This window comes from Coffea arabica, chromosome 11c (genome assembly GCF_036785885.1).
Source record: "Coffea arabica cultivar ET-39 chromosome 11c, Coffea Arabica ET-39 HiFi, whole genome shotgun sequence".
In the NCBI taxonomy this organism is placed as follows: domain Eukaryota; kingdom Viridiplantae; phylum Streptophyta; class Magnoliopsida; order Gentianales; family Rubiaceae; genus Coffea; species Coffea arabica.
This window is the reverse complement of record NC_092330.1, coordinates 44,283,607-44,310,439: the sequence shown is the minus strand read 5'-3', so window position 1 is coordinate 44,310,439 and position 26,833 is coordinate 44,283,607. Positions and strand designations below refer to the sequence as shown.

The 26,833-nt window shown below is 36.7% G+C and overlaps 3 protein-coding genes across 11 annotated transcripts; 1 reads left to right on the top strand and 2 right to left on the bottom strand.

The window, feature by feature from the left end:
• Positions 1-1,564: 1,564 nt before the first annotated feature.
• Positions 1,565-5,332, bottom strand: LOC113715710 (uncharacterized). Of its 8 annotated transcripts, none has more exons than XM_072071092.1 (5): positions 3,387-5,332; positions 2,977-3,081; positions 2,500-2,758; positions 2,306-2,416; positions 1,565-2,223 (listed from the first exon to the last, which is right to left on the bottom strand). In XM_072071092.1, the coding sequence occupies exons 1-2, from the start codon at positions 4,948-4,950 to the stop codon at positions 3,077-3,079; spliced, it is 1,569 nt and encodes a 522-aa protein (XP_071927193.1). In that variant the 5' UTR covers positions 4,951-5,332; the 3' UTR covers positions 1,565-2,223; positions 2,306-2,416; positions 2,500-2,758; positions 2,977-3,076. The 8 variants fall into 8 exon arrangements, with proteins under 8 accessions (XP_071927193.1, XP_071927192.1, XP_071927195.1 ...); XM_072071091.1 differs by having other exon boundaries at positions 2,344-2,416; XM_072071094.1 differs by having other exon boundaries at positions 2,344-2,416; positions 2,683-2,758.
• A 7,255-nt stretch (positions 5,333-12,587) lies between these two features.
• Positions 12,588-17,348, top strand: LOC113716279 (protein-tyrosine-phosphatase MKP1-like). The gene is made up of 3 exons (XM_072070944.1): positions 12,588-12,784; positions 13,330-15,888; positions 16,741-17,348. The coding sequence occupies exons 2-3, from the start codon at positions 13,387-13,389 to the stop codon at positions 16,828-16,830; spliced, it is 2,592 nt and encodes an 863-aa protein (XP_071927045.1). The 5' UTR covers positions 12,588-12,784; positions 13,330-13,386; the 3' UTR covers positions 16,831-17,348.
• A 723-nt stretch (positions 17,349-18,071) lies between these two features.
• On the bottom strand, positions 18,072-25,224 carry LOC113716278 (coilin-like). Of its 2 annotated transcripts, none has more exons than XM_072070945.1 (15): positions 24,888-25,224; positions 24,397-24,461; positions 23,925-24,260; positions 23,579-23,785; positions 23,034-23,094; positions 22,500-22,601; positions 22,308-22,418; positions 22,056-22,230; positions 20,952-20,983; positions 20,297-20,494; positions 19,634-19,705; positions 19,396-19,542; positions 19,067-19,232; positions 18,565-18,612; positions 18,072-18,461 (listed from the first exon to the last, which is right to left on the bottom strand). In XM_072070945.1, the coding sequence occupies exons 1-15, from the start codon at positions 25,080-25,082 to the stop codon at positions 18,280-18,282; spliced, it is 2,097 nt and encodes a 698-aa protein (XP_071927046.1). In that variant the 5' UTR covers positions 25,083-25,224; the 3' UTR covers positions 18,072-18,279. The 2 variants fall into 2 exon arrangements, with proteins under 2 accessions (XP_071927046.1, XP_071927047.1); XM_072070946.1 differs by having other exon boundaries at positions 23,034-23,091.
• Between the last annotated feature and the right edge of the window lie 1,609 nt (positions 25,225-26,833).

The window sequence follows — 26,833 nt, the reverse complement described above, 5'->3', positions numbered from 1 at the left end:
CTTTTAAATTTGGAGTATTCCATCTCTTGCTATGCTGATACAGTCGTAGAATTTTAGCCTGGAAGCAGTGTGGAGAATACAGAATCGGCAAGCATGTCAAGCAAGTCGGATTCCACTCAGGAGAGTAAAATGTTTAAAAAAAAGGAATTCTCATCTTTGCTGCAATCATTAACTAGTCAAACGTTAATGATGAACTTTTCATCCAAATTTGATGAAATGACTTTAATGCTCGTACATAATGGTTACAGAATGATGCTACTCGTTTAGTCGAAAAACGTATTATCAGAAAAAAAAACACGGAGTCATATGATACCCCCAAAAAAAAAAAAAAAAAGAAAGAAGAAAGGGCAAAACACCAAAGTGTCACGAGGAGCATAGTATAATTTTGTTTGTGAACAAAATCACGAGAAGTCATATAATCATTGCGGAATCATTTGTTTGGATTGCATATTTATGAAAAATAACAAACTATAACACTTCCGACAAACATAGCCCGCACGTGTCCGTCTCGCGACCAGCGAGACATGCACTACTATCAAAAGAGAATTCTGTGAAAAACCGGGACTGACAGTAGAAATGGAGTAAGCTAAAGGAAGGCCAGAGAGAATTTTGTGGGCTACGAGACCAGTAAAACGGAATAACGTCAAGTTACCGAATGCGACCTTTTCTGGACAGGCTTCACAAGCTAGATAAGAGTAGTAATACTTCAAGAAACTTGCTACGTAGTTGACATGAGATATTACTCTAGAAAAGTTCAAAATAATCAAAGGAGGGCCACCCCCAACGTCCGCAAATGCAAGTCATGGAAGTTGGTAAGATTAATATATAATGGTTTTGATTCGCGTGTTGCTTGCTCCATCATATTATCTGTATCGCTTCTCTTAACAATAATATCATCAGTCCTTACAAATTGAGAGAATAAATTGACAAATATCATGCAAGCTTGAATGCTGCAACATTACGGGATGAATTTTTGGTATAGCAAACTATTTCTAATGTTCCTTTCGTGCCGAGTTTTACTTTTTTACTTGTGAGGAACTTCCTCTCCAATCTGCGGTGCAGGGGGAAGTTTAAAATGAACCTACTGCTCAAGTGAGAAGAGCATCAGGCGTTGGATCTTTAGCCTGAAAGGATACTTGGCTGGAGTAATGTGGAATATCAGAGTATATGTATGAGACCCTAGCATACAATATACACTTGGTTTTTTGATATGTCTAATATATACACTTGGTTTCGACACGTAATTAGCCACTCTTTGCTTCCCTCTTATAATTTCCTCTCATTTCAATAATTGCAATGCACGTGAAGCTGGTTCTCACTTCCCACATCCACTACTCATTGGAAGCTCTGAAATCAGAGACCCCAGCATATCGAACGATGTCAAGTCGTCAAAGAGCAGAGGACTTTTCTCTTCTCTACTAGACTATTTGATTTTTACTGAGGAATGGTGAGATTGGAAGCTTGTTGTAACAGAATGAAAATATTCGTAAGAAAGAGGAGCTTAGTCAAATTCAATATCACTAAGGAGAGCCCGGTGGAAGACAGCCATCTACTTCTTGTCTCATGGACCTGAAAACGCAATTAAAGCTTCGATTAAAGAAAAATCATACGAGGAATCATCAACTACCCTTTACAACTTCCAACGCCCCAAATAACCATGAACCAAAAGGTCCAACACTTCAAAGGTTTCTAATTCTGTTCCAACTACCAGCTTTAACACGAGAGATTGCTATGTAAGACATGATAAAGATCCATACATGCAAGTCACTAATCTTAGGACTGGTATACATCTTTTTTCTTTTGGGCAGAAGCATACATGCTTTAAAATGTCGTGCTTCCCCACTTCTCAAGAGTCTTGCATCTTGTCCTCCTCCTTTTCTTTCCAAATGTTCATATCCATCAGTGCCCTGAGCTCTTTCAAAGAATCTCTAATAAACATTAAGGGTCATTGACACACTCGGACTTAAAAAGATCTTGACCCATATTGGCATTATATGTGGCAGTACTTTGTTAGGAAATAGATCAGAAATCAAACATCCAAGATGATCAAATCCCGCCCTTTAATGCTATCTTGTAGCCATTTGCACCGTTAGAGTCTACTTAATCTTTTTGCACCTTCCGCTATCATTTCATGCCAAGGGCATATAAGTCGTACATGCCTCCTTTTCAAACGCTTTGTAGTCCAAACCTATTCAAGAATCGAGATTATGTCCAACAAATCACCTGCATAAAATTGATACCTTTTATGATCAGTACAACCTTGAAAGGTTCCCTGTAAAGAAGAGGAGCTATGTCAGCAATTCACTTTCTGATTCAAGCTCGCTCCTGAGCATAATTTGCAACCTGGAAAATGTTGCCTTTTCCATTTCTCTTGTAGCCATTAGCTCCGTTAGAGTCTACATAAATATATCTGCACCTGCAAGAGAAAGACTGGTTGAGAAAGTTGCACATTGATGATGAAGGGATTATATCTGCACATAGGATGCTAAGGATTTCAACCTCTTCTCATGCATAAGGTCTGTCCAGGATCCTACTTTACTGGAACTAATACGAAATACTGAATTTTGGCGTAATACCAAGACACGTTCAGGAAACAATGCAACTGGAAACCATAGCCAGCCGCCTGAAGTGGTAACCTTTACCATCCAGGCATTCGTTTACCAAAGTAAGAAGTTGGGGCACCTGAGGTTCCACCTCTATGTGCATCATTAAATCTTGCAGTACGCAGTCTTTGGTGCTTTAATTTGAGAAAGCATGTCTAAAAGGGGAAAAATAAAAACTGGATCAGTGAATTGTGAAACATGCAACAAAACCATTATTTTCCTAGGCTATTGTTTGCAGAAAGGAAAAAGAAACAATAGAATGGCACTCTTTTTAATGGCGGAACAGCTATAAATCTTTATGTATTCCTAATTGCAGAACTAAATTAAGTGACTAAGGAAGACAACATTGCTGAAAATGCAACCAAGTCCTAACCGTTCAGCTCTTTCCGCAGTGTGCAAGGAAGATCATTTGGCTTCGCAGACTGACATACAATGGTGCTCCCTTAACAGCTCTCACAGGATCTTATAACAACTCAACCTGAAACATTGACACAAGAAAATCAACTCTCAGTGCACAAAAATATTGATCCTCATGAAAATCATCTCACATATGATGTATCTAAGAGGAAAAACTAAAGCTCTGCTGAGCTATGCGCTAAGATAAAAACCTTTTCTCTTGGTCCACTTTTACAAGTGTAATTGTTATCTGAAATTACCTTTTTCATTTAAAATTAAATGACATTAAAAATTTTGTCAAATTTAAGATTCCTAGATTTCACAAGCAACACATATATGCAGAAACAAGCAAAAGAATAAGTCATCAAAAACAAACTCGGTACAAACCATGTCTGATATTCATATAGGACGCGTCCTTCGAATGCATGGCATTGATAAGGGTATTGGACAATTTGTGGTCAAGAGTAAAACCCTTCTCCATCATGCAATCCCATACTGCAGAAGCCAATGAAATCTTTTTTTCCTGTAGGAGACCTCCAATGATCAATCCGAAAGTCACCCCATTTGGATGCAAACCTCTAGTTTTCATGTCCTCGTATAAATGCATGGCTTCATCAACTCTAGAAGCTCTGCAGAAACCTCTGATGAGAGCATTGTAACAAACCACATCAGGGGCAAGACCCTGTGCAATCATATCCCGGAAAATACTCTGAGCCCTTTCTACACTATCACTTTGGCACAGATGATTAATTATTACAGTATACAACACTCGATCTGGTATGATGCCCATCTCAGTCATCTGGTCAAGAAGCTTTTTAGCTATGCTAGAATTACCTTCTCTCAGAGAAGCTTCTATAAGAATTGTAAAAGTTATAACATCAGGTATTACTCCCTTTTGCCCCATCTCGTCTAGTAGCGCGTAAGCCCTCCTACTGCGGCCAACCTTGCACAATGATCTAATGATAGTGTTAAAAGTCACAACGTCAACCATGCCTCTGGCCTCCATCTTATTCAACATCAACTTGTAAGCCTTATCAACTCTATTGGCCTTGCAGAGTCCCTTAAGAAGCTGATTATAGCTATAACTATCAGGCTCCATTCCGCCCTTCTCCATATTTTCAATTAATTTCTCCGCTTCCGCCAACATAACCTCATCACAACAGAAATTCAGAAGCACATTGTAAGTAACTGTATCTGGCTCACAACCATTTCTCTTCATAAACCTTTTTATTGCTTGTGCTTTATCAATCCTACCAGCTCTACAAAACCCATGAATAAGTGCATTGTAAATCTCTGTCGAAAACTTAACTTTGTCTTTCATTTGTCCTAATGTAAGCTCATATGCCAAATCAACCTTCCCATTTTGGCACAATCCTAAAACAAGTGCTCTACAAGCCTTATTATCCAAACTAAGGCCTTTCTTAATCATAATATGCCACAATTCAACTGCATCGTCAAACCTCCCAACCCCACATGACCCATTAATTGCTATAGTATAGCTTACCCGATCAGGCTCCCTCCCCTTCTCTCCCATTGCTTTCAAAACCTTTAAAGCAAAATCCACTAAACTCTCACTACATAAAAGATTCAAATATATATTACACGCCCAAATATCCGGTACGACACCGAGCCTATCCATGTCAACTAAAAGCCTATCAATCAGCTCAAAGTTCTTAACTTTACACAAACCAGAAATGAACCTCGAATATGTAAATGAATTCAAGGAGAAACCTTTCGGCTGCATTTCAGTATAATAATGTTCAGCTAAGTTAAAACGTGAATGGGCAATCAAGACGCCGATAAACCTATTGTAGTCAATGCTGAAAACTCTGCAATCTGATTGAGTCATTTCGTCGAACGCCTTGATCGCCTGATCAACTAAGCCAGTTTTAACGTAGTATGCTACGTGAGCCCGGTAGATGAGCCGATTTCGACCCAGAGCTCTGTACATATTACAAGTTCCCTTCTCAAAAATGAATGCATAGCATCGATTTTTGGGCTGTTTACCTCAATGGGACTTCAAAAAAAAATACTCTTTTATATTGAATTTTAGACTTGAATAGGGAGCCCCAGTACCATAAAACAAGCTTATGAATATATCTATTATACAAATGGTAAAATGTAATGCAAATATAAATATAGGTTGTCTATGTATAGGTATGGAGAAAGATGAAACCTGGGCGCTGCAATGGAGAAGACGGCGATGGAGAGAGAGCAGACGAATGAGACTTGGGGCGCTGGCCCAAAACCAAGTCCGCACTCAAAAGATAGGGGGCTAGAGGGTGATGGACCTAGAAGTCAGTGGACGGGTTTCTACAACGGGCTACTGAAAATGTAGATTGGGCCCATTGTCTTCTGTTCAGGATAGGGTGGATGCTTCTTCAAAATCCGGGTGAGCAGCAATAAGGCGTTTGGGTATTCGGGAATTGGAATCATTACCGGATTACATACACCGCAGTGTGTACATACACCGCATTGTTTTTCAGATTTGTCTCGAATTTATCAACGTTAAAACAAAATTAAGCTGAAGTCAGTTAATCATTGAAACTAAGTTTAAATAAAGTAAATCAACCTTGTTCGCAAATTCTTTTGGACATGTCTTATTAACTATAATTACGGTAACTATGCATTTTCTTTACTTCAGACACTTGCTCTTTCAGGTTTGCAGCTGTATTTTATGTTTGTCATTTCCTGATAAAAGCCGGACGGCAACTTTCTTCAAACAAGACATCTTCTTGATAATCTGCCAATTCCAAATCAAGACCTGCTATGAATTTCACATTTTCGAACTCTTCATTGAAATTTGCTCATGATGGTCATCTGCATCCAACTCTTCTTTTATATATATATATATATATATATAATATATATATATAAAACGTGGCATCTAAACGCAACCTAGTTGATAAAATGTTTCGCATCCGTCCTCAAACTTTCTACATCTGAACACAGTCCTACCCATCCATCATAAAGGTGATGCTTCAGCTTTTGGCTTACATGCTTCAACCCATTGCATGGCACAGTCCTACCCATCCTACGAGTGACTTTTCTTTTGTTTTAGAGTTACTCTGCAATCCAATATCTTGCCTTATGGATTGATTAATTTCAAAAAAAAAAAGAAAAAAAAGAATCTATCATTGCATGGCATGGTTTGTGTACATCATCAACTTGATAATCGGTCCCATTCGAAACTCATATCTCCTCCTCATCTAGAAATCTCTCAAACTATTAAATGATTGCGACTAAGATATCTGCAAGAATGAAGGAACCTATACTCAAATTCTTCTTTTTGTCTTGTATGGATCAATATATTCTCCCAAATCAATGTATAAATACTGCTTCGAAAACAAGTGACCGCATTTCCTCATTAATTAATGATCCAAGGGACACAATATTTTGACATCGGCCAGTATATTTCTCGTCATGCCTAGGTACGTACGTTTTACCTTCTGCATCTTTCCTGTCACGCAAGTAGCCTTGCGGAGCTTCAGTTTTGATTCCAAACAACATGCTATACTAATTGATTCCCAATTTTTCATGAAAGAATGTGGTTTGTACATTATTAGCGCATCTAGCCTGTGTGGTGTATGTGACAGAAGGAAAAGAAACTATTTAGTGGGTTTGTCATGATGTTGCTCGTAGGGTGAGAGGAAGGGTCAAAAAGAGACGTATTGGTCCGACTACCCTGCAACATATCCTCAACATCCATGGATGCAATAGTAGGCAAGGACTTGATCAGCATATGTAAATTCTGTGAATATCAACTCCTGGATTACCAATTTCACTGGTCCAATCACTGATCAGGCTAATATATCCACTGCGTACAGTCAGCTCAAACAAATGGTTAAAGAAGCTACATGTATATATTCTCGTTTCCGACTTCCCAAGTATTATAGCATGAATGGGCTGCGGTGCAAATTGAGACGGCAGAAAAATTGGCTTTCCTTCGGCTCCGCCCACCTTCCTTGACTTGAATACTCTGACTGGGAAATTCATGTTGTGGACCGCGGACTGAGATTGCGATATGTCCGCCCCCACTTGAATCAGTCTTGCGTGTGTATGTGTCCGTAGTGTATCTATAACACATGTTGATGTATATGTAATTTTGGATGCATACTTATGTTAACGTATAAAGGCGTTCGTAATTTACGAAAGATAGAAACAATACGATGTACATCCGAAGATGCAAATTTACAAGAGATAATTGCAGTTTTGATCCGAAATATTTGGAAAGCCGAGCGTTTCAAATCCTTAAAATTTGCAGAAAAGAAAATGTAATCCTAAATGTTTCGATTTCTAAACACATTTAGTCCTATCGATTGATCTTTTGCCAATTGCTACCCGAATCTAATCAAGTGCTATTACGTGCCGGTAATTAATTTTTTTTAAAAATTAAAAAAATGAAAACTATTATTAGCCATAATTTGTAGTAAATGAGGACTAATGACTCACATGTCGATCGTTTGAGCAATTAGTATTTAATCTAGAAATATAAAAATTTGATTGATAAAAAAAATTAGGTTAAATACTATTTATTCATGTGATTAGCATGTGAGTAATTAGCCATATTTTATTACAGATTATGGCTAGGAGTGTTTTATCAATTTTTAAAAATTTTTTTTAAAAAAAAAATTAGTTTCTGGCATATAACCTGATTTCGATAGTCATTGGAAAAAATCAATTGCTAGGACTAAATGTACAATTTGATACTACATTTATTTTCATCTATATTTGAGAGTTAAAAGCGCTCGTGCCCCAGACATTTGAAACAAAAAGTGCAATTCTCTCGATTTATAGTCCTAAGATGGAGGTGTAACTTCGACAATTGAAGGTGTAAATTAGCAAGAGCGTCACATGTGAGCAGCAATAGTGCATGGTTGTAACTAATGTGTTTACTTTTTTTTTTTTTTTTTTTCGACACAGGGTGTTCGGGTCAATCCTTACGGGCCCGATTAATTCCCTGCGGTCCGGGCCCGACGCCCCAACCCGACTCAAGCACGTTAAGTGCGCGGAAGAATCCAGCGGAGCAGAGACTCGATCTCGGGACCTATTGGTCACCAGTGAAAAATACTACCGCTGGACCATTCACGCTAGGAGTAACTAATGTGTTTACCATGCAGCATCAAATACTACATCCCTTTTCATCCCTACTCTGCAAATTCAGCTTGGTCTCAAGCTGCAGTAGTTCCAGTTTCCCGGCTATTCAATCAAGTGGTGGAGGTGGTGGTCAAAATACAACCGCAGTCTACTAGTAGCAATGGGAATGGGCTAGTAGCAGAACTTTGAAGTTTGAACAATGCCAGCAGTTTAGTTGACCACACTAACTCCATTGCCAGGGGATGATGCTCAAACTATACAACTAGAAAATTGGAAGGTTATTGGAAATTAAGCTCGAGTGATGTACTTTGAATAGAAAGATTACACAATTCAGAGGACCATAATCCTTAATCTACTAGGCAAGGCACGCTCGGTATGTTCTAGATTACGAGAAATTTGGGATTTTGGTCGGCGAGTTTAGTTTGACTGTTGACTGCAAAGTTACAACGTTGCATGCTTTTTCCTTCGGCTGGGCTGCAATGTAGGTTTTATTTTAATTGTGTATAAGGAGAGCACAATTGAAAATCTGCAAATTTGGAAGCTATATATCTAAACCAATTTAAAAGAGTGTTCCATACGAATTTCAATCTTACAAGTACTTCATAATTAAAGTCTGTTTGGATCAAATTTTTTTTTTTGGGAAATTTTGTAGAAAAAATAGTACGTGTAAATATGTGTACATGTGGAGTAAAAAAAGAACGAAAAATCCGTCAAAAAATATTTCAAAAATTTCCCCTACGAGCTCACGATCCAATACGAGTGACTGCGTTCGAGTATTGCTCTTGCTCTTTCTAATTAAAAGACCATTTATTCGTGACCTTAAATCATTTTCTAAATAAGAGAACAAAGAATCTCGACGCATTTTAAAGTCAAACATCACAAACTCAATCCAAATCAATGGGTAAAATATAAAAAATCTCCCTATGGTTTGCTAAAATGTTCAATTTTAACTTTCTCTAATTTGAAAGCTGACACTATAGCTCAATGTGATTCCGACTAAGTTGAAAATTAAATGGAAGCATCCAACCTAACGATTGTATGTGAAATGTCAATATTATCCCTACTGTACGTTAAATGCTTTTCATTCAATTTTTAATTTTATTGAAATCACAGGGAATTATAATATAATTCGGTAATAGTGTAATTCGGTAAATCATAGGGAGTTCATTTATATATGGATAATATTGGATATTTCACATACAACTGTTAGATTTGATACTTTCCGTCCAATTTTCAATTTAGTTGAAATCACAAAAAAATATAATGTAAGTTTTCAAATCAAAGGGAATTAAATAGAACATTTGGTAAACTACGGGGATTTTTTTTTTTAAACCAGCGCGAATAAGAAGTTTAAGGCTAAAAGCTAAATAGAGCGCTAGAATCATGATACAACTAGAGGTGCAATCAACTCAAGCCGCTTGTGAGTAGCTTGCGAGCGGCTTGGTCAAAAATTTGGCTCGAGCTCGAGCTCGAGTTTGAGCTACTCGTTTCATTCAACGAGTCGAGTTCGAGTTCCAAAAATAAATACTCGAGTGCTCGACGAGCTTAATCGAGTTTTCATATTATATTTATATTATATATTTTGAGAATATATTTATAAGTTTAGTTCAAAACTCGAGCTCGAATAGATCGGACTTGATATTTACTCGAACTCAAACGAGTCGAGCTCAAGTCCAAATTTATATACTCGTTCGAGTTCGAGCTCGAGTAATACTGATTGTGATCGAGTTTGAACTCGAGTATGGTGCTATTCGAGTTCGACTCGACTCGATAGCATGCCTAGATACAACCACTTTTATGCTGATTTTGCAATTGCAGTAAATTAAAAGAAAGTTTCTTTCGGCTTATTGAAAGCCACTTTTGAATCAAATACAAATCCTTGAAGTTAGAATTGTTTGGGTTGTATTTTTTAAAGAGTTTTTAGGATATAAACATTTTTGAAAATGTGATGTATTTGAGGGATTAAAGGGTAATTAGAAAAAATATATATATAAATAAATTAAAGAAGGACGGCAATCCAATCAAAGCCAAATCTCCCAAATTTCTTGTCGATCCCTCGAATCCATCAGACATGGGAGAGTTGCTAAAATCAATAATCTACGTCAAAAATTCTCACACGGAATTCAAATATTTGACTTTATTCCTTTTATTAATTGGACAAGATTATCCTATAGGCTATAGCATACCAAGATCCTTCGTTCTTTGACCGTCAAAATCTATTTATTTTTTTTTTCGAGATGACAACAATTGTATAAACTAATTTATTTTATACTAAGGGAGAGGGGGCAGATCTAAGGAGGTTCAAGGATAACTCGGAGGGAACTGAATCACCACCGGATCAAATGAGTACACAACACATCCGTCTGAATTTTTTTTGAAACAAATCATTTAAATATGGCATTTCGGTGGGAGGCAATCACACCAAGCTAGCTGGTGGTTGTCAAAATCTATTTGGTTTCCTCGAATTCAATGTGCTCAGTTGCTAAATCCAGTGTCCAGCTCGCAAAATTAATTGCAACATGACACAAGTTTTGTGTAAGTAGTACAAGCAACCCCCAAATAAGGAGATTTATCTCTCGTTTGGATTCTTACTTTTCAAGAAATTTTTTAAAATATATTTTCTTGACACATTTTATATTTGTCATTTTATTTTGCTGTCTGTCTAATTTTTAAAAATATAAATTAATTTGAAAAGTAAATAAATATAAGGAAGGGTATGCAAAATTAAATAGTAAAAAGTATATAAATGTAAGAAATAATAATAATTATTAGTATGTGTATATATACGATAAATTAGGTAAATAGTAAGCTTGTGTTGGATTACAATTTTCCAAAGAATATTATAATGTTTTCCGTAAACATATTTTCTAATCACTTTTTTACTTCATATATATCAAATCGCTACAGCAAATTTTTTACAAAAAATCCAAAAAAATAAAATCCAAACAAAAATATGTTATTGAGTACTCTAAAAGCACCCGATAGATATAATTCTTTATTTTATATACGTCACAGTGCTACTATATATTTTTATACAACCCCCCCCCCCCCAAACTCCAATTTTAATAAACAATTTATGGCTGATGCTCTATACCTAAAATTGTCACTCTTTCATTCAACGCTCCCTTCGTTTGGACCAAAAACATAAGACGTAAGAAAATAAAAAATAAAAAGGGAAAATTATGTTCAAAAGGGTGGAATTTGAATGCAAGCAATCAAACTACATCCCTACCATAGAAATTTTGTCCTTTAATACAAGCCCCATTTGGCAAGTGATTTTTTTTTAGTATTTGTCTAAAATTTTACTGTAGTTTATTGTGCAAGTTATAGAAATTTTTTTTTTGAAATGTGTAAATTTTTTGATATTTTGAAGTATATAGTTTAAAAATTTTAAGAAATTTTTTGAAATTATTGTATTTAAAGTTGTTAAAAAATTTATAGTAGATAAATTTGACCAAAAAGTTGCCTACCAAACAAGGCCACAATTTTCATTTTATTGCATCCACTGTCAAGTCTATGGTTCCACGTGATTAGGGCTGCAAACGAATCGAACCGCTCGCGAGCGGCTCGAGTCAAGCTCGAGTCGAGCTCGATGTTAATTGAACTCGAGTCGAGCTCGAGCTCGAGCTCAGAATATTAAGCTCGTTAGCTCGCGAGCCGGCTTGCGAGTTTGGGTATATATATATATATTTTTTTATTTTTATATTTATTTAATAATAAAATTACGTATATTATATATATTTTTTTATTTTTTATTTTCATAGTAAAATTACGTATATGTCCTTAATATTTTATTATTTATTAAGAAAAAAATATTATTTTATTTATTTATTTTTAAATAAAATATTTATTTTTTATTTTTTTTTGAGCTCGAGCTCAGCTTGACTTGATTCGAGTCGAGCTCGAGCTCGAAATTTGTCGGCTCGTCGAGCTCGAGTTCGAGCTTGGTAAAATTTAGTCGAGACTCGGTTCGATTAGCTCAAAGCTCGACTCGGCTCGGCTCGGCTCGTTTGCAGCCCTACACGTGATATAATGGAAGAGAATACTATAAAATTACTTAAACTGCTAAATGATGAATATGCCAATATCATATGTAATCAACCGAATCAAGTTACTTACGCTTTTTACGTATACAATCCCAATTCCCGTATTCTGTAAAACAAGGAAACAAGTATTATGTTATCAAAGTTATACTAATCGCGTAAAGGCGAAGAAAGCAAGACAAATCAAAATATCTCAGTACATTGGTAAATATGAGGACCAAATTTCAAGTAGATTAATCAAGTAATTAATGAATTTCCATAACATACAAAATTCCACCCAAAAAAAAAAAAGACTAAACAAAATACAAAATAATTAATGAACAAGTCTCCATCCGATGATGACATGGCAGTTTGACCAATTCTGTTCCAGTCAATTAACTGCCACCCTGTCCCTTTCAATTGTGTTTTTTGTTGGCTTACATGCCACTACTCCTCCTCCCTCTTCATGCTCTTCTTTCTCTCTCTTTTTGAATACAATTACACAACTTGCCAAAACTCTACTCTTGTTTCTTGATTTCTTCTTCTTCCTTTAATCTGTAATTATCGTCACTCAATAATTCCAAGTTTAAGTTTAGGTACTTTTCTGGGCTTCTACAAAGATCAAATGTCTGCTGCAATTACTCTGAGACCAACCCACTCTCTCAAGTAAGTCATATTCATGTAGTACTACTATGATTTTGGTTGTTTCTTTTTTTTTTCTTTCTTTAAATTGAATTTGAGTGGAATTCTTTATGCACCCCCCTTCTCTTTCTCTTTTATTTTTATTTTTGCGGGCTGTTTACCGTGGATTGATAGTTAATATGGTGGCTTTCTTTAGGCGTTTTACTCGGTCATCTTTGTGATTAATTTCTTCTTTTCTCTCTCTTTCTAATATGTAGAAAGTGACTTGGTCAAGGGTTTTAGGTGAGGGAAGAACGGAAACTTTGAATGGTGGTTAAATGTTTGAATTCCCAATTATGTCATAGACCCTTGACTTTGAAGATTCCTCATGTGGTTGTTTTTTTCTTTCTTTTTGGGTTGTTTGAAAAATTCAAGTTAAAAATTTGATCTTTTTGCGTCAAGACTCAATTTTTATATGTTCCCTTCTAAATTTTTGAATTTATTTTATTGAATTTCGGAATTTTAAGCAGAGTTTGTTGTGTTTGAATAGTCAAAGACTCATAGTTGGTGTTTTGTAATGGGATTTCCAGGAACAATCCCCCAATCTTTCTGATTGGAGTTGTAGAAGTGTAGTTTGTTGCTTTCAAATGTTAGGGGAAGGGGGAAAAGATTGGTCATCGGTTGGGAACCGGAAAACTTTTTCGCGGTCAGTATCCTGGACTGGCCGGTCACCCTCACATTCTAGTTCCAAATCACAATGGAACAGCAAGGCTCGAGCTTGTTTGCCTCCCCTTCAGCCTCTCTCTATTTCTAGACCGAACGTTGAGGAGTGGCCAAAGCCTGGTTCAGATGATCTTGGCATATGGAATAGTCCTCCTACTCCTGGTGTTAGACCTGGATCAATCACTCCCCGCGAAAACTCATATTCGGGGCAGCCTCCAAAAGAATTTGAGTTCAAGAAAGACAAGCTTGCATATTTCAACAAGGAGTGTTCAAGGATTGTAGATTATGTATATCTAGGAAGCGACACGGTGGCAAAGGATCGTGAAGTTCTCCGTCAGAATGGGATTACTCATGTGCTGAATTGTGTTGGATTTCTTTGCCCAGAGTATTTCAAAAATGATCTGGTATACAAGACATTATGGCTACAGGACAGCCCATCTGAGGATATAACAAGTATCCTTTATGATGTATTTGATTACTTTGAAGATGTTCGAGAACAAGGTGGCCGAGTCTTTGTCCATTGTTGCCAGGGGGTTTCCCGATCTACCTCTTTGGTCATTGCTTATCTTATGTGGAAAGAGGGGCACAGTTTTGAAGAAGCATTCCAGCATGTTAAGGCTGCGCGAGGAGTTACAAACCCCAATATGGGATTTGCTTGCCAACTTTTGCAATGCCAAAAAAGGGTACATGCTATGCCTGCAAGCCCAAGTTCATTGCTAAGGATGTACCGGATGGCGCCTCACTCACCATATGATCCCCTTCATCTGGTAGCCAAATTGTTAAGTGAGCCAGGAGCAAAAGGGCTTGATTCTCGTGGAGCATTCATTGTTCATGTCCCTTTAGCTTTATATGTATGGATTGGAAAGCACTGTGTGTTGGTGATGTCTGATGCAGCCAGGGCAGCTGCCGATCAGGTTATCCATTATGAAAGAGCAAGGGGTCCAATTTTAATTATCAAAGAAGATGAGGAGCCATCTGAATTCTGGGATGCTCTTGGGAAGGAGAGAGAAGCTGAAACTGTGGAAGCCTTGTCCGACGGGAACTCCATTTTTGTGGCTCCAATTCGTCCACATATTACTGGGCGCGCTGTTCAAGAATATAATTTAGATTTTGAAATTTTTCACAAAGCACTTGCTGGTGGAGTGGTGCCTGCTTTTCCTTTGTCAGGGAATGGATCTGAGACCCATCTTCCTGCTCGTGTAAACGGCTGGAGCAGATTGAGAAAGAAATTTGCCAGTGGATTTATGAAAGAACTTATCACATCATCCAAATTAAATGGTGACCGCGCCCAAACAAACCAAGGATGTGGTGATGTTGAGACTTTGGAAGAAGTTGAACACGTCCTCTCACCTACAGATCCTTCGTCTCCTTCAAGTTATCAATGTGATTCACCAGATTCTTTTGCTTCTTATGCAACAAACAGCCCAAGTTGGATAAAGGATTCTTGTACAGAAGTGAATTACGCAACTCCTCTAACTGATCCTTCACTATCTCGAACCCCTTCCTTCAGTTCCTTGGATTCTTTTCCTAGTCCTCATGTTAGTCGACCAAAGTCCGATACTACATCACCCTTGCTCTCACCTTCAACTTCTGACTACTCCAGTTCTTTTACCTTCTCACCCTCATCTTCTAACTGGTCTGATCTGTCCTATCTGTCTACTCAGCCATCACCTTCAGTATCGGAATCCAAAGATTTAAATTCTGGTAAAAATGCACACTTGGAGGAAGGTGCACCTCTACTCTGTGAAGGAACTTCTCCACCAGAAGATAATTCTTCTTCTGCTCATGCTTGGCAGATGGCGAACACTTGTTCTCCATGTAGAGGGAGGTCCCTTTCTTTAGCAGAGCGAAGAGGCAACAATCCTCCTCCTCGGATGATGTTACCTTCCGTCGATGAAACATCCCAAGTTCCAGTCAACTTGATGAGATCGTGGTCATTTGCTCTTCCTGACCTTGAAGATGAAATGATGAATGATGTCGATTTTAACAAACACTCTCAAGAAAGTTCTTTGGAAATGAATACTGAAGAGTTAGTATTGGACAGTGATACTTTCATGACAGACAATGAAATTTCTGATGCAGTCAAAGATGAACATTTTGTGACTTGTCGTCTTCCACCTGATGCTGTACAAGATACTGCTACTGAAGTAACTAACTTAGTTCTTTATCAGTGGCCTTCTATGCATGAAGTGGAAATGCATTATGGCATCCTTGATTCGAGATCTGTGTATATCATGTTTGTTCAAGACACGAATTTGGGCACCCAAGATGATTATGTTTTGTACGTGTGGGTAGGGCGTGAAGCATCACAGAAGGGAGGGAAAACTAGGAAGAATAGCACATTTGAGGATGGATGCATCAAGTGGGAGACAATTGGGCGTGATTTTCTTATTCAGAAGGGTTTAGCTACAAGCTCTGTTGTTCAGGTATCCATTCCACCTTTGTGCTTCAACTGACATGTCTGTGAGAATCATTTTTAATCTTTTCCAAATATACTGACTTAACTATGAAGTGCAGTAGCTTGTATAAATAGGGTTGTATTGCTAAAGTACACAGTGATTGTTAAATTGACATATCTGTGAAAAATTCAATGACCTTCTATATGGTATTCATTCTTTCTAGAAAAGATTCCCATTAGGGTAACTTTGTGTTTGGCTTTTCATGAGTGGATATAGATGAGAATGCAAACGAGAAGTTCCACCATATTACCAGCCCAGTTTCCTGTGGAAGCAACTATTACTTATTAGTTTATCAAGTCTAGTAATTTAGCGTGTATTCTGATAATCCAAAAGTTGTATCCTGATGTAACCTTTGGGAAAAATTACAGAAATCATAGGATGCTAAAAGAAGTATATTCTTTTTATATGGTTGCTTCTTAAATGATAGAAAATTAATTGCTTTAATTTGGTGAGCATAGCTGGATCAACTGATTTTGAATCTATATTCATTTTATCGTCCTTTCTACATTCAGAGGCAGAAAATTGGCAATTTTAGTTGGTGGAGACCATTGCTTTTTAATCTATCATTTTTTTTTTGGGTTTGCAAGGAGGGTGCAAATTGTTATCTACCTGGAACTTGATTTGATTTTTAGTTGGAAATTGTAGTGCTTTCATGGAATTTGGAGGACTCTTTACACTTGTTTTCAAGTTTAGTTGGAAATTTGGATTTAATTTGCCAGTCGTAGCTTAGTCATTGACAATCATCTGTTCAGCTTCTTTGTTCTATCTTGTTGTTACTATCTTGAATGGATGAACTAATTGAAGTTCTACTGATTGCAGATAGTCAAAGAAGGTGAGGAACCAGAGCTGCTTTTGAAGCATTTTCCCTGTTTCTCATTCCAGAACACATTGGATGATGGAATTAAGTAGGAGAAAGGAGCCAACAGTCTTTCTAAGTCTAGTTCCTGAATTTCAGCATCCGCCATATTGCCAGGGACCTGCAACTTAATACAGGTCTCGTAAGTTAATTGGGATCCCAGGCAGTAGAGTTCTCTTTCCGCTTGTGCGATGTAAGGTGCGGAACATTCCTGGGATCATGTACAGGGGACCAGTTGCGATAAAAACCAGAAGTATGTAAGTTTCTTTGGAATAAGTAAAAAACTAGAGTCATTTTCTTTAGCAGCTTCGTCCAGCTATAATTGGTTACATCCAACCTCAAAAGGTGTTGGTCTTTGGCATGAATATGAAGATGATCTTTGCTGACTTGCACAAGTTTCGCCGGCTTTGAATTTGATGCTGGGGAAACTCTGCTTGCGGAGATTTAGGTCATGCAGCAAGGCAAAATCAAGTGATTCTCTTTCCTTCTTATACAAGCTATACTCCTGTAATTTTTGTATAAAACATAATGAAAAGAATCTTATAGAAACACTCTGCAGGTTTGGATGTTATCCATGCTGTCTGTCATTTCGAAGAATTGTCACTTTAATTTCATTTCAGGGGATCATTTACTATATACTGAAACATGTATGGGGAACTATCATGGGAAATGTATACAACACTAATCTTACTACGTTTTGGTTTCAGTAACAAGTTGGAGTATCATGATGTATCAATCATCAGACAATGCAGCTAAGGGCCAACATTCCTCCCGCAAAAAAAAAAAAAAAAAGGGCCAACACATGATTTTGAAAATGATTTCCAACACTCTCGTAGCACATTCGCACAATCCTCGTAAGTTGGTCCATCACGTTTATTCATTGTAACGAAATTAAAAGCGGAGCTGGAGGTCAAGGAGTATTAAAGCGCTTATTACCGAAGCGTGCAATTGCTTTTATTTTCACGGCAAGATAAGCAAGCTCTTTGGCTTCATGTTTGGGTACTAACACCGCAATGACAATCAGAACTGGAACTTCCTACCATCATTTTTGCTGAGGTGTTACAATGGTATAATTGGCTGTTCTGACCCCAAAAAGACGGGATCATTGGCAACGATTACAGGTGATCTTACCTAAATGGGAATACAGGGCAATATATTTCCACCCATCCAACAATTCTGCCAGCTCCCGGGCGTAAAGAGCATCCTCAGAATTTAAATACGACTTTTTCCAGAATGCAAATGACCTCAAAAGTGATGTTAATTAGCACCAGGTACACATTATCAAGGAAAGCAGTGATCCAATAAGCAAGGTTCGCATAGATGAAGAAAGCGGGGAATTTCTAATGCGATATTCACAGTAGGCTTCAGCTTGGTAAGCACAACCGAATATATGCAGGTTCAGAAGTTACAAAGGCTAAATGTCACAAGCCAGACTTAACAAAAATAGTTGGGGAAAAGCAACGCCATAGCAAAATTTATCCCCAACTTGCCTTCTCTTCATCTCATAACTTGTTTTTAGATCTCAACAGAGCCATTGTTGGGCCGAGGGCACTACCTTTTAAGGCTCTATAGGACCACGAGCTTTTCCCTGAACTGGCCTTATCCCAAGAGTTTCCTTGGGAGAGTTCTTCCTTCTTGGCATTCAAAGCCTCACTCAATTGCTCCCATATGTTTCCTCCATTTTCTATTATATAACGAGTAAGAAATTCAAAACCCAAAATGGTATAGAAAAAATCACATACTCAAGCAGCAGTCAGTTTCAGGAACCAGTAAGGTCTTGTAAGTACCTGAGCCTGAGGCACTTTTTTGTTTCCCACAATTTGCTTCTCCACTCCCTGCATATAGTCAACAAAAGATAAACTTATTACTTACTTTCAAATCCCAAACATCCTGATCTTAGCTAAAAGTATCTAGAAGGAGAAAGGAAAACTATCCAAAATGTGAAAAAACCATTAGCTTCAACCATTTGCTTGCACCAGAATACCAATACCTTTTGTTTCTAACTTTTCTATGTAGCTCCGACAAATATCGTTAACCAATAATTTCTAGAGCAACAAAAATGACCTAAAGTAACCTCCCTGAATTTGCCACATTTCTTCCGCAATTTTGCAGCATTAGGCTTCCATGTTTTACCAAGCGAAGTTGAGAGTTTAAAAAAAATCTTGAACTGACATTGAAACTGTGCATTTTCTACAACTTCTTGATGACACATTTTTTAAACTAGCAGCTGTAATTTTCCCAACACAAATGATTATCAATAATTTTTCTGACATAACCAACCATGCATACCGGGGGCAGGGGCATCTATTTGTGTCTCATTATTGGCAGGTGGATCAGAAACTGTAGCATTCTCAGTAGCTGCAGGACCTCCATTTGCCTCACCAGTTACTGCTTCAGTTGAACCTTCATGGCCATCTTTGACAACACGAACATCAATAAGAGTTGCAAAACCTATCTGCAGGTTTATGCATACAGTTATTAGTATAATAAAAGCAACAGGAGCTTTAAACTGTGGTCCTTCCTGATCCACAAAAAGTTGTCATAATTAACATTTCGCACGGGAGAAAGATAACATAGGCAACTAGTAAAATGACAGGTGGTGAACAGCTTTAAAGTACCTCCAAAGATCCATCTTCTTTGTAAAGGGAGTCATCTGGCTGCTTATCAGGTTCTTCATCCGCATTCTTTGTAGTAACTGGATACCCAGGGACTGGCATCAGAATGAGTTTATCAGATTTTGAACTACACCATGAGACATACCCAACCTGCAGCATAAGTTCAAGCCAAAAACCTGTAATCATGGTGGTATATTAAGAATCAAGAGTTTTTCAAAGTGGTGTTAGAATTCCATCATACTCGAAAGGGAGAAATTTCAGGAGTCCAGGTTGACGACAACTCAAGTAAGCGATACGCGATCACATCACCTACCTGAAAAAACAATAAGACACCTTAGAAAGTAACCAGGAGGTAATTAGTGCTCTAAAATTATATGCATATGACATCTCAGGTCGGAGGTCAAACTTGTTCACAATTTCAGCATGGACTTTTACTTCGTCAACACAATCCCCCACCCATCCCCCTCCCTCCAGGCCCGAAAGACTCCCCCCACCCCAAAACTAAAGGAAAGGAGGAGGAGGAGGGGAAACAATAAAATTTATTTTGAAAAAGAGGATGATTGTGTTTGGATAGGAGATTATTTGGAATAATTTTTTGGAAAAAAACTGTAGCACTTTTTTGTGATGTCATGTATGTGAGATAAAAAGGGGGTTGGAAAACGTGTTTTTGAATGCAACAAAAAAATCTTTTGCAAATAACAAGCTTTCCAAATAATCTGTTCAAGATAAAACACAAACAGCATGTCAAAATTCTTAATCACTTTTCTGGCATAAACTTTTACTTGAAAATGCCAGGTACCACAGAAAGTGCCAAAGAAACTACATAACCAGAGAATTTCAACAAATAAAAGTCTCATTCCAAAGCCATAAATATGCACAATATGACACTGAAATATACACCAACCTTTGGCATATAGGAAAGGAGAGGAAGCTTTTCAAAATCAATTGGTCCATTCAAATGTACATCTTTCGGGGCACTTAATGTCACAGGACGGTCTCTGTTGGCATTATTATAATCATTTCTCCTGGAAAATGAATTTTTCTCAGTTCCCCACTTTTGGCCCTTTCTTTTGCTGGTGATTCCATTCCACTGGAAAGATTCCTGAGATGCAAGAAATTTCACTCTAGTATCTCATATATATATATATATATATATATAGACACATACACACATATATATAAAATTTGAATGACAAAGATGATTTTGAGATGTTTCCATCCTTCAAAAGCACAAAATGAATGAAAGCATACAACTCATGTCAGAATAAACAAGAGTTTTGCAGTAACCTATATCAGATGAAAAAGAAAAGGACTGACCAAATACTGGGTAAAACTTTACTTACGGCCATCAACTCTCATAATCGACATGAGAAAAATTTCGGTCTATAGTTTTAACACTTAGCATACACTTTGAGATATCAAAATCACCATGACACAGTTGTACAGTTGTAGCATAAAACCCTCAGCAGAAAAATTGAAGAAAATAGTAACAGAGTTTGTTATAAATAGCAAGAATTAAACCAAAAGGACAAGAAAAGGCTGTATGACAAATAACATACCTCTGAGACTTGATTTTGTGCCTCAGCTTGATCTGCATTCAAAACCAAATTTACAGATATTAGGACTCTAAATTAATAGCGTCAGTAATCTACACTCTCCAACAAGTCACCAATTTATATTACTTCACTCTATCAGAAAGTTGAAAAAGGTGTAATATGAGGTTGTAATAAGCTTATATTTAGTAGACATTGAAAATCAAAATGTCATTTCATTGACAGTAGAGAACAACTGCACAACTTAATAGTTCATCTAGTAACAGTACCATCTTCAGGAAATCGATTGCTTTGGGCTGGAAGCTGTGAACAAAAGCTGTTCAAATTTCTCTTAACAAAATCGTTCAAAAAGGGTGGCCTTTTAGCAAAAAAGAAATGAGCACGTCATTGGAACAAAGGAAGTGGCTGTATTAAGCAAACAGTTTCGTATGCTGGTAGACCATTTACCACTGGTGGGAATTTGCTCCCAAACTTGTTTACCACTGGTGGGAATTTGACACAATTTTAATAAATCGATTGCTTCAAGTTGGAAGCTGGTGGACAAAAGAAATATTCTCATAACAAAATCATTCAGATAGGGTGGCCTTTTTTGGGGGAAAAAATGAGCACGTTCTAGGAGCAACGGAAGTGGTTGTACCAAGCAAACGATTTCCCACCAGTGGTAAGTGTGTTCTTTGGAAAGAGGATATATTGATAGATGCATGATACAAAGTCAGAACAAAATCAAGGTAAGGACGCATCAATTATCTTGTGCTCTTGATGTCGAAAGATTGGACTTCTATCAGAGAAAAAGCATGCAACTTCAACTTCATAGCTATCTAATGCATGCAACTAAATTGAACAGATAGATTTTATGCAACTAAATGTCAAGCAACTCCAGCAAACACAAGAGTGGGCATGCTGCAAATGCTAAAACAGGCTATTATATTCCTTGTTAACGTCCTCTAGTAAGCCATAGATTTTACAATAAAAAAGCAAACTTAAGAATGGTATTCCCACGTGAAGACATACATTGCAACTTATTTGCATGGTTTCGCCATACAGCCAAAAGAAAGAGAATAAAAGTAACATCAATTCAAAGAAATATAAAAACAGAAGCATGCGTCCAACCATTCTCTAGAGGCTCAAAGCGGATGTGCCCAGGCCTAATTACAATCGGAACAACTTCATCATCCAAGCTTTTCTTCTGATTTGATTGCTCAGATGCACTGCCATTTTGAGTTGCCTCTCCATGTTTTCTCTTATCAGTATTTGTATCTTTTCCAGACCACTGCTTCCAGTATAGCTACATATCAGAAATTGCATCAGAAAAAGAATTCATGTTTTGAGCAACAAAGAGGATATGAATCTTTAATCACTCACCAGTCCCTTTGGTTGGCCATCATCTTCTTTTACATCAGGTTTGGCTGGTCTCTGTTTCCAGTTGTTGTACTTCTTCACTTCAGCTCTAACTGGTTTCTTTTTCCAATTTTGCTGCAAAATTCAGCAAGTGGTTCTTTACAACCAATTCTGGAAGTCAGAGAGGCACAATAATGTACATGTCTGACCACTCACAATTTCCTTAGGTTGAGAAATGGTATCTTTCTTCTGAATTTTGGCCATTTCACGTATCCACCGCCTCTTAGCTTTTTTGCGCCTTGCACTTCTGCTAGGGAGCTGCAAAACAAATTTTATGAAATCTAAGGCAATATTGAAGACAAAGCAAGCAAAAGCTCTGCAAGCAGCGTAAAGTTTAGAGCAGTATAATGCTGTGTCCTTGCAGCACTTTACTTCAATCATCTCAGATAATAATTCAGATGTCTCACTTCCAGTACAGGTTGTAGATGTTTACTGTCTTTTCTACCTTTTTTTTACTTTCTTTTTTTTTTTTTTACCTCTGTTTAAAAGTCCATTTCTACAGATTAAATCATCAGAGAAATCAGTGATAGCCATAATTCATTCAGTCACAATTCTAAAAAGCTGTCCACCACAGGCATCCTTCAGTTTGAATTTTGAAGTACAAATACTGGCAGGAGACAATGCATGTAATTCAGGCAGACAACAATACATCAAGTGTTCAAATTTCAGTAACAAGCAATGATTGCAAACCTTCTTTGTTCCCCCAGATACTTTTTCAGTCTCCTCTCCATTTTTTTGAGTCGGGTCACTGCTGCAAAATCAGATTAAATTATTGTCAGCAAGATACCATCTAGATGTTTGAGTACTTCAAGAAATGTAGTATATAATACGGATGTATCACTGAAAGAGTTAGAAAGGAGGACAGAGAACAATATGCCTCTCCCTAGGAGGCCATAACGAGAACGAGACTTCTCCAAGTCTAAGTTGCCTACTAGAAGAAAAGGTTCTATCTTCCTGCTAAAATAGGCTTGTGCAGCGAAGTACTGCCTCAAAATATTGATTATGATAAGAACTCCAAAATTTAACATACACACAGCTCTCAGGAAAGGCTAGATAAATATGACCAAGATGTTTATGAGTGTCCCCCCAAAAAAAAAATACAACTCAGTCAATTCAGCTTAGCTCATTTGAGATACCACTGCAAAAACATAAAAAACAATGGTCTTAAAGAAATTGATTAATGAAACTAATATGGAATCAAAACATCAAAAACAATGGTCTTATGTCATATATACCTCTTCATATTTGGTGAAGCCACAATACTTCCATCACCTTGTTCAGCATTATCACTTTCATTTTTCTTCTTGATCTCAGGTACCTTTTTCTGTTTGTGAGTACTCTCCTTTGCTGCATGGACACCATCTTGCTGACAATTTTCAATTTGCTCTGCTGGACCAGCATTGTCAACCCTACACTGACGCTCTGCACGTAGTTTCTTCTTTCTGGAATTTATGTAGGATAAGAAAGAAAAGGGTTGGTGACCATTTTAGTTAGAGATTGAAGCGACCATTTCAGTTAGAGATTGAAGCTTGACTCCAAGCATAAGTTATCCAAATACAGCATAAAGAAGCAACAACGTACTTTGACCCCTGCAGTTTTTCCGGAGCTTTCCTTTTCTTCGAAGTTGCATTTTCTTGCGATGGATTATGTAAAGAATTTTCCAACTGCTCTTCCCTGACCTCATCCTCAGCCTCTTCAGTTACATCTCTAGCATCCTCTTTATCATCCCCCTCCGCACGTTCGGATTCATCTTCAGGCTCATCACTCTGATAACCTCCAGTTTCCTTCTCGAATTCCTCATTTGCTAAAAGCAGTGCTCCAGTATTTACAGGTTGCTGCTCCACAGCTTCCATTTCCGCAACTAAATTGATTGGATTGGTTCCCCGAATAGCCAAGGTGAGTCCTTTCTTCATTACACTATTAACAACAGATCAAATACAGAAAACATCTGTCATCCTTTCATCTACTAACTTGTTAACTTATTTATGGGTAACATAAATTCAACCTTGAAATTAATAAGGATTAAGAGTAAGAGTGAATGCTTAGCCCTAACCTGATTACATCTTTATCCTTCAAAATGGTAGTCGATTCAAAACCTGGTAACACGTAGCCACCCATCTACAAGCAAGGAAAACAAATACAGCATCAATCCAGCAACGAATACACAGTAGGCACAATTACAACTAAACAAAGTACCACAAATTCGAGAGAAGGTTATGATCTTTATTATTGCCAAACTTTAAAAAATCTATCAACTTAAAAAGAACAATTCATACCCTAAATCCAGTGAAGTTGGGTTCATCAGGTCTCTTACACTCCATAAAAAAAAAATTCAAAAACAGAGTCGGAAACAGAAAACCAATTTAACTGCTTTGCTGAATCGTCAGAAAAAGGAGACAAACCCTTTGATCGCGTTGACAATTCCAAACCACTAGGCCACATACACGTTAGCAAAGATTCCATTTTTTCTTTAACAAAGGGATATATTTACACACTAACATTGCAGTTTTTATTGCAAAGATAGGGCAAGAATTAGATACATACGTAGAGGAGGAGGCCATGAGGGCAAGAGGGTTGAAGTTGAAAAGCGTGAAGAATGTAAGCAGCGAGGTCAGCGATGGTTTTGTGGTGGTGGGGTTTAAGGAGAAGCCAGCACCGTTGAAGCCCCTCTGATTTTTGGGACTGGCTCAAAATGCCCTCTTTATCTGTGAACTCCAATCGGAGCCTTGTGGTTTCCATCGTCCCATGCAACTGCTGATCTCCTTCTAATGTGGGCTGTACAGGCGAATTTTTGTAACGAAAAGAGCTCTCCTCCTCCTCCTCCGTCCTTCACTTCTCCGCTGCTGGGCCTTTGTCAGCAGCATACAAAAGCTTAAACCCCTGCTAGAGACTGAAGAAGTGATTTTAGTAGAAACCCCTTCGACTCCTGCTTTAACCATGGTAAAACGCGCCAGTTAGTGAAGTACTTTAGTTTTTTTTTTTAAAAAAAAAAGAGTGAAGTACTATGGTTAAAAGACAAATTTTTCTTTTTCTTTTCCTTTTTAATAAAACATCCTCAGTTTATTAAAATCTCAACTGGGAAAATCGTTTAAAACATCTCTCACATTTTATAAAATGACTTTTTACGTCCCTCACTTTTAAAAGTGTACTTTTATATCCCTTATAAATTCACATTGATTAAATTTGATTCCTATCTAAATTTCTGACTAGTTTTTTATCGTAATCTACCATGTGCCTTGTTTGAAATCATTTTTTAAAGGCAAAATTATCAAATCAAAGTTTACGTAATCCGATCCATAGTTCCTCACATTTCACAAAATGAATTATTTCATCCCTCGCATTTCACAAAATAAATTTTTTCATCCCTCATATTTTATAAAATAAATTTTTTTATCCCTCATTGATCATGTGTACGCATAACTTTTTTTAAAAAATTAATATATATATATCTATTTGATTTCACCTGAATAATACGAATAACATGTAATATATCTCTATTTGATTTTACTTAAACGTACTGTTCAAGTGAAACTAAAATAGATATATACATGGTTTAAAAAATTTGTTAGTTTTTTACTGATGTTCATTCCTTTTACTCGAAAATTAAAAACAAATAAGATATTTAATTCTAAACATTATCAAGCATTTATATCGAATTAAATTTGGACATAAAAAATAATCAAAGGAAAGGTATGATTGAATAAAGTAAGTGATTGACACTTTTAAATTTTAAAATAATCAAAGATAAGAAATTCAACTATTGGTTTTAAAGGTAGCGAGTAAAAATTTTATATTTAAATTACAATTTATTAGCATGACTATAAAATTCGAATTAACATTGATTAATTAGATGGTCTTATCATACAACTTAATAAAATGACTCATTACCAAAATAGAAAATGTTACAAATATTAAATAAATTTACATGGTGAAATCAAATATATATATATGGTTTTAAAATAAAATTATTAGATTTAAACCCATGTATATATCTATTGAATAGCATGTGCACATCTATAATTAGTCTGTTTAAGTGAAATAAAATATAGATATATTACATCATTATATTATATAAGAATGAATTTAGGGCAAAAATTTCAACCGCGAGGGTGGGGTTATTTTGGGAATATGAGAGTATTTGAAATACAATTGAAGTATTGAATATAAATCATTATAGCTAATTTGATTTTTTTTTATAATTACTTAAATGTTCTGTCAGACATTTAAAGTTATGGGTAAGTTTAACATGTGGCAATATTCGATATCCGATTAAACATTGGGTACAATTGAATTCAACTTGTGTTTTAGTAAAATTACATAAAAATCATTTTAATCATTTAATTGGATTAACATTCAAATCTCTTAATTTCTTAAAGTCTTTCTCATCAGTTATTTGCAAACTTATGATATATAGATGTTAAGAAGATACAATTAATACTGATTAGTAGAGAAGTTTGGTTTCTTGGCCGTTACCACAGTAACCCCATCCA